Genomic DNA, 7,969 nt, shown 5'->3' with positions numbered 1-7,969 from the left:
CATTGAGTCAGCCAATTTCCTTGAGGCGTACTTTTCTCACTAAAAGTTGCTGGTGACGCATGCACATTGCAATACTGTTCTAAGACCTGAGAAGTGTGTTTCCGTTCACTGTGTGGGAAGTAGCATTCATAAATCATGGCTATTGTCATTAATAGGAGTCCTTGGCTTTCCTGTGCTGTGCTTAGTCACTCAGTCATGTCCGTCTCTTTGCGACCCCATAGACTGTAGCCCACCAGGCTCCTCTGTCCATGGGATTCTCCAGGCAAGAAATCCTAGAGTTCGTGGCCTCTCCTTTCTTCAGGGGATCTTCCCAACCCAAGAAGTGAACCAGAGTCTCCAGCATTGCAGATGGATTCTTTACCAGATGAGCTACCAGGGAAGCCCTGGCTGAAAAAAACCTATTCCCCCGAGGGGCTCTACACAATGGCCCCTCAAATGAGAGAGTTTCCCACAGATATTTCTCTAGCAAAGACTTGAAAAGGGGGGCCTACTGGTGAGGAGAAAGGCTTTTGTCCACTCAACAAGTGTTTACTGAGCAACTACCATGTGCCAGGCCCTCTTCTCAGGGCTAAATGGATCAGGAACCGCCAGGAGAGAGACTAACTCCAAGACCAGACTCTCCCTAAGAGACAGCAGAGAGTCTGAGCAAGGCTCAGGTCCTTGGGCGGATGAGGCTGTCATCAGCTGGATGGGGCTGGGCACTAAGAAGCCTGGTCTGGAGGGAAGATTCTGAGTGGGTGGCACCCCTGGGACGTCCGTGGGGAGGCGTCTGTGAGGCTATCTGACGTGCAAGTCTGGGGATCCGGAAGAAGTTCTGGCTGGAGCTTTATGATAAAGGAGGAAGAATAAAGGTAGCAGGAAGGAAGGAAAGAAAGGTGGTTCTAGAGTAACCTGGGGGCAGGTTACTATGCCTTCTTGAGCTCCCAGGATGGCCCTCAGATGGCACCCCTCATTATCCCGTTTCTCTTCATTGTCCCTGCCCTGACCTCAGGGAGTCTGTGTGCCCAAGATGCAAAGTGGAATCCCACGCCCAGGACCTGCCTCGTTGGTCTCTTCATCCCGAGTCCAGCTGGCCCAGCCCTGACACTTGATTCATTCGCTTATTCACATAATCATTTCACTTAGAAACATTTTATTGTGTTTCACTCCTGTCACTCTCAGCGGAGGATGCCCTGGCCCCCCTCTTGGGGGTGCCAGATATATGAAGGGACATTTCGTTGTCACAGTGACTGGGCAGGGAACAGGGGCACTCAGGGTCCTGCCCAGAAAGAACTGCCCTCCGGGGATTCAGGAGCACTTGGCAGAGAAACTCCTTCCCCAGCCACCTGCAGCTGGCATAGGAGGGCCCGGCTGGCAGGAGAGACAGTGCTCTGTAGCCCGGGACGCAGCTCGTACTTGGCAGCGTGGTTTGAGGATCGTGACTGCACCACGGACAAGGGAAGGACACTTGCGCTGCTCAGGAAGAGCAGAGAGGCTTCCTTGGGGCGGTGACTTTGGACCTGTGCCTGGAAGGATGTGGAGCATCCACAGACACAGGATGGGCAGGAATCCCCGGCAGAGGGAAGCAGGTATGCAAAGGCAGAGGAGTATGGGGGGCTCATTTGCAGGCCAGGAAGTGCTGAGGGCAGCAGAGGAAGAGAATGGGGGTGGGGGGGAATCGCAGGTCGCTGTGGGCTTGCAGGGCATCCCTTCCCTTCTCCAGCCCTAGAAATTCCTCAGGATGTTGGAGATGATGTCGTACTTGGCTCTCTCGTACAGGTCCCTGACTGCAGGTGGCAGACTGGAGCTGTCAAGTTCTGGAGGGTCTTCCCCAGAGGACCCAGCAGAGCGCCTTACCCGGCGAGGCTGCAGAAGTGATCCCACAGTGAGCGCCCTCATCCATCGCCCCCCTCCTCCCACACTTTCCTGTCCCACATGTAGCCCCTCTCCCCCCAGGTGGGGATGAGTGTTGAAGCCCAGGCAGTGACCTTGGTGATGGCGCTGGAGGGGTCCCCAGTCAGGCCCTACCCCCAAAGCCCAGAGGGGCTAGGAACGCCTGCCACTCTTGTCCACCCCGGCTATTCCACTCACTTACCAGGAGGCTCCACCTCCGGCTTGTCTTCCCAAAAGTGGGATGGGGAGGCAGGTTACCAGAGCTCAGGGCCCAGAGAACAGCCGGTGGAAGACTGAGTCCCCTCCCAGCCCCAGGAGGAGACCATCAGTCCTTGCCCCGATCCCCTTCAGCCAGACGACTAGCCATCAATCATCAAGGTCTGGCCACGCCTCTCCCCTCCAGACTACTTGCGTTTGGACTGGTTCAGTTTCCAGGTCTAAGGTCTGGGGCCTCCAGAAGTGAGGTTCCACGGGCCTAAGTCAGTGGCCCGGGTGAGGGACCCTCGATCACTGGCGGTCACCGGTCAGAGCGCCGCCGAGACCGGAACTGGGGCAGGTGAGGGCGCAGGGGCTCACCTCCGGCTGCAGCTCACCGTCCGGCACGCAGTTGAGCGACAGGAGGCGGAGTTGCCGCAGCATGAAGAAGGCACCGGTGCAGTTCCGCTCCTCCTGCCGGGGAGCAAGCACACGGGCTGCAGCGGACGGCGCCCAGGCCCGGGTCCCCCGGCTCCCGAGCTCCAAGCCACCCGCTAGACGCCGGAGGGAGCAGCGGCCGCTGGGGACACCCGGGCAGGCTCCGTGCGCGCCCGATAGCATTAAGGACTTCCATGCAGGTTCTTACACGGGAAAGGGTCTCCATAAATTAGCCGAGAGGGAGTTATATTGTTTAAAACACTCGTGTGTACATCAAAAAGGTACCGAAATGATACACCAACAGTTAATGTTGTCTCCTGAGTAGTGGGGTTGCAGATTTTTTGTTTTTTACTTCGCTTCTCTAAGTTTTGTTAGGTTGCTATAATAAATTATTTTCCTAATTTTAGAAAAGCAGTTATCTGGGTGGAATATAAAATCATCAACAAACACTAAAAAATAACTTATGCTCTTCAACTGTGGTGTTGGAGAAGACTCTTGAGAATCCCTTGGACTGCAAGGAGATCCAACCAGTCCATCCTAAAGGAAATCAGTCCTGAATATTCAACTGGAAGGACTGATGCTGAAGCTGAAACTCCAATACTTTGGCCACCTGATGCAAAGAGCCAACTCATTTGAAAAGACCCTGATGCTGGGAAAGGTTGAAGATGGGAGGAAAAGGAGATGACAGAGGATGAGATGGTTGGATGGCATCACTGACTCATGGACATGAGTTTGAGTAAACTCCAGTAGTTGGTGACAGACAGGGAGGCCTGGCATGCTGCAGTCCATGGGGTCGCAAAGAGTCAGACACGACTGAACAACTGAATTGAACTGAGGTGGATTATAGTCCCCCTTTGTTCTTTCTCTTTTAATATTTAGTCATTTCTTTAGCATGTATTGCTTTTCTAATAAGGATTGATAATTTGCAGTGAGAAAAAGCCATAAGGAAAAACCCAATATTTTTTTAAAAAAGCTTCCACAGTCAAGTCTGTGGGTGGGTGGAAGCAAACACGGCCTCTGGGAAGGAGGTAAGAGAGAAGGGGAGTTTCTTGTCCTGCTCACTGGGGCAGGGAGCCAGGGGATGGACGGAAGACTCACCCCGCCCTCCCTGAAAGGACACTGTCGGGGCCGTCGGCGGTACCGGAACAGAAAGCACACGGTCTCTTTAATCCTGAAGTTGAGCGGGATGGTGGTGGAGTTCTAAAGAAGCAGGAGAAGAGTCACGGTCATGTCCCTTTTACACAGGCGAGAACACAGTCAGGGAGGAGAGATCACAGTTCCAAGCTGGAAAGAACTTGCCCGGGGCCTGCACTTCCCACCTAAGGGAGGCGGCCGCTCCAAACGGCCGCAGCAGAGACTGAAGGCATGCAGGGCTTCTGGAAACCAGCGGAGGCCACCACTTCATGGCTGGACCACCTTGAGGGGTCGCCTCCCGTCTTTGCACCTCAATGTCCTCTTCTGTGCCAAAGGAGCTAGAATACTTGCCTCCCACACTTAACTGCCAGGAGAGAGGTAAGGGGGTGGGAAGGGGGACCCTGGAAGGCTCTGGTGAGGTGCTGGTGGGACCAGGCGGCTCCTGTCCATCCTTTGAAACAGCTCTGCTTACTCCCGCAAGTCCAGGGCCTGCGTGCAGAATGGACTCCCAGACCCCACATTCCAGCCTTGGGCAAATCCCGGAATTGATCAGCTAGCCAGCTGTCAGGCTGGAGAGAGATTGCAGTCTCTGTTTTACCTTCTGAGTGGAGAAACATTATAGTAATAACAGCATCTACTGTTAATCAAGCACTTTGTGCCTGTGTGGGGCACTCACTCCTGCCTCCTGGCCTCACGGGATGCTGTGAGGTAGACGGTACCCGCGCCCCGGGCTTGGGCCCCTGACACTCACCAAGTCAGGTGGCGGCGGGGTGCTTTCCAGCAGGCCGAAGATGCGCTGACCTCGCCGCCCCTGGTTGAAGAACTTCAGGGCCTGGGTGACAATCTCTTCATAGCTCAGACTGCGTTGGGCCACGCAGGCCACAGCCACCAAGCCTGCCACCAGCACCAGGGCCTTCCAAGTCCCTGCCATCGTCCCTTCTCAGATCCTCTGCCACTTGCAGCTCCTTTTAGGTGGTAAACACGCAGCCTTGCCCAAGGCCTGCTGGCGACATGCAGGGGCTGAGGCCTTCCTGAAAGGGGCCTGTCTCTTCCTTTGCTAGGCACCCGCTGTTAGCCAACATTCCAAAATACCAGTGACTAAGAGGCAAGGGGGATTGGGCAATAGGCCTAGGAGTGAGGCCGCCCCAAGCTGGCGGCAGGGGACCGGTGGGATGCTGGGCACGTCCCTTCACTTTGGCCCACTGTCCGTCTCACGCCCTACCCCGTGCCACAGGGAGGCCACCCCTGGCTCTGGCATGTCAGGACCCCGTGCCGTCTCTTGCCTGGTTGGTGTGGTTTGGTTCCGAAACAGCTGCCTGGGATCCATGAGTTCTGTATGTGACCGCGTCTCAGCTGCGAGCACAGACAGATGGTCCAGTCGAAGGCTGTACTCTGGCTGACACCTACCACGTTGCATGTATTTTTAAATATTGATTGTTGTTGTTTAAGTTGCTCACTCATGTCCCAACTCTTTTGTGACCCCTTGGACTGTAGCCGCCAGGCTCCTCTGTCCATGGGATTGCCCAGGCAAGAATACTGGAGTGGGTTTCATTGCCTCCTCCAGGGGATCTTGCCCACCCAGGGATCGAATACACATCCCCTGCGTTGGCAGGCAGATTCTTTACTGCTGAGCCACCGGGGAAGCCCTAAAACACTGGTTGTCAATCCTTAAAAATCTGGATGCCTGACTTACTTCGAAAAAAATCATAAGATCTGACAAGTCATGGCTCACTAGTCCCTCTCATTGGGTTTGACAGCAGCAACCTCTCCAGGGAGAGCCTTGATGTCCACATCCTCAGGCTGTTCCTGGCAGGCAAAGTGGGGAGGCTGTCCCCAACAGGATCAGGGTAGGGACCCCTGGCTGTTGACACAGGCGGCCCCAGGCAGCAGCTCACAAGGGGAACCGCAGGAGCTTCCGCCTTCTCCGAGGGCTCCCATTGTCCTTGGCTCCCCCTGTTACTGGGGTCAGCGGGTTGACTTGCCAGCCCGCCCACGGTTCTGGGTTCCTGTTCTGCAGGAGACTCAGAAACTGGGGAGGAGGAGGGCGGCTACCAGCTGTTCTCACTAAAGACTGCCAGGGGGGAGACCAAGGCACAGAGCAGTCCACCCTTCCTCCAGAGGCTAAGGGTGGAGCTGAGGACAGAGCCGGAAGTAGGGAGAGGGGGCAGAGCACAGAACAGTCCTTGGCAGACCCAACGGGTCCTCAAAGGCCCGAGTTTCATCATCAGATCCATGCAGCTGTGGCGTATAATGGTGAAAAATTAGAAACAGTATAAATATGCTTCAAGAGCAATTGGGTTAGAACACTTGGGATATTTCTCCTCATGGAATACTGCTACTACTTGTTGGAATACATATCCAGTTATCAGCGGGATTGCATTCATCAGAGGTTCTTAGCTGAGGGTTCTGCTGCAGCTGATCTTGTGTCCATCCCAGGAAGTCTGATAAGGAGAGACAGTAGGTGCTCACTGTAGAATCCTAAGCTCTTCCTATCATGAAATGTCCTAATGTCTCCTCCGAGTTAAAATGCAATGAGAATCCGTGTGGTAAAAAGGGAAGTGCATTTTTAATTTTGTTGATCTCAAGAAAGCTTTCCCCTAACCTTCACACTGGCATCCTATCTCACTTTCAAGTCCTCAGGAGGACTTCCTCCTCAGGCCTTCCTATGCTCCCATCTCTGCTTTCTTATTCAGACACAACTTTCTTCATAGCACTTGCTGTTGAGTAGCAACAGTTGTTTATTATTTACTTTATTTCCCACTTTGAGGGTAAGCTCCTTGAAAGCTGATTGTTTACCCAGTGCAAAGACGAGTATCTGGCATATAGTAGCTGCTCAGTAAACGCTGGCTGAGGGAATAAATGATTTTACCCTTAAAGGATTTTATGCATAGCTCAAAGACCAGTTCCTCATACCCCACACATTTCCACCCAATGTGGCTCAGCTGGATGGCGGCAAGGTGCTGACACTCAGAACATCCGGAAGGGAATTTTGCTATAGCCAGGCCTCTTTTTTTCTGGATGTCTAGCTGCAGCACATATTCTGTTTCTGGTACACAAGTTGACAAGAAGCAAGGATTCTCAACTGGGGAGATTTTGCCCCTGGGCCCCGAGGACAATTGTCAATATCTGGAGACAGTTTTGATTGTCACAGCTGGAAGAAGGCGCAGCCAGCACCTACTGGATACTGCTAATCACCCCACAGGGCATAGGGCAGCCCCCACAAGGAAGAACGGTCCTGCCCCAAACGTCAGTGCCGAGGTTGGGAAATCCCGAGATAGAGCAACACATCAGATGAACATATAGCAACTGGACAGATCCATCTTAAACACATGGTGCTTGGCACCAGAGGAAAGAAATAGAATGAGATACGTAACAACTCCCCCCGCCCACTTCTCTCTAGCCATGTATATGTGTGGAAAATACATCAGAATACATCCTTCAAACTGATAACATTTTATAACACCTCCAAGGCACAGGTAAAAATGAATGATGGTTGAGAGGGCAGGAAATGGGATGGGAGGGAAAAAAGGCAGAGAGGGGGCTTGCACAGACCAGTACAGCCTCCACTGTAAGTTTCAGTTCCTTGTACAGAAAAGTGTACACTGGTCAGTATCCACGACAGCATCACTAGCAAGGTGCCTGGAAGGATGTTTGCTAACATGTTAGTAATGATTACCACTGTGTTTTTCTCTGTATGGAGCTGGCAAAGGATTCTGAGGTGTTTGTTTTTTTTTTCAACTTTATTATTTGAAAAAGTTTTTTACAATAAACATCTTTGTTTTACAAAAATAACAAAAATATATTTTTTAAATTATTAATTTTAATTGAGGCTAATTACATTACAATATTGTAGTGGGAAAAACAGCAAAAATATTTTTAAAATACTCATATGGAGTCTATGTTTTATTCCATATCTGCAACTGTTATTTTTTAAAGATGAATGGAGCTCTTTTTATTTGAGATGACATTCACATATCATACAATTTGCCCTTTCAAAGTGTACAACTCATAACATTTTCATCTTCCTAAAAATAAATCATGTGCCAATTAGTAGTCACTCCCCATTTTCCCTTCCCCTTTGCCCCTGGCAGCCAATAATCTTCTTTCTGTCTTTATGGGTTTCCTTTACTGGACATTTCATGTAATTGAAATCATAAAATATGTGGTCTTTTGTGTCTGGCTTTGTTCACTTAGCATCATAGTTCCAAGGTTCATCCATGTTGTAGATTAATTCCTTTTTATGACTGAATAAGATTTCACCATATGAATAAGCCACATTTGTTGATCCATTCATCAGTTGAAAGACATTTGGGTTGTTTCCACATTTTTG

General features: G+C 51.5%; 1 protein-coding gene across 1 annotated transcript; it reads right to left on the bottom strand.

Annotated features, from left to right (window-relative positions):
- Positions 1-1,119: 1,119 nt before the first annotated feature.
- Positions 1,120-4,685, bottom strand: LOC122682935 (15 kDa protein B-like). Its single transcript, XM_043886277.1, has 4 exons — positions 4,391-4,685; positions 3,604-3,705; positions 2,449-2,541; positions 1,120-1,845 (listed from the first exon to the last, which is right to left on the bottom strand). Exons 1-4 carry the CDS (start codon positions 4,568-4,570, stop codon positions 1,705-1,707), a joined length of 516 nt encoding a protein of 171 aa, XP_043742212.1. The 5' UTR covers positions 4,571-4,685; the 3' UTR covers positions 1,120-1,704.
- Positions 4,686-7,969: the final 3,284 nt, after the last annotated feature.

Source organism: Cervus elaphus, chromosome 24, assembly GCF_910594005.1.
Source record: "Cervus elaphus chromosome 24, mCerEla1.1, whole genome shotgun sequence".
Lineage (NCBI taxonomy): Eukaryota > Metazoa > Chordata > Mammalia > Artiodactyla > Cervidae > Cervus > Cervus elaphus.
The sequence above is the reverse complement of the archived record's forward strand: the minus strand, read 5'-3'. Positions and strand labels throughout refer to the sequence as shown.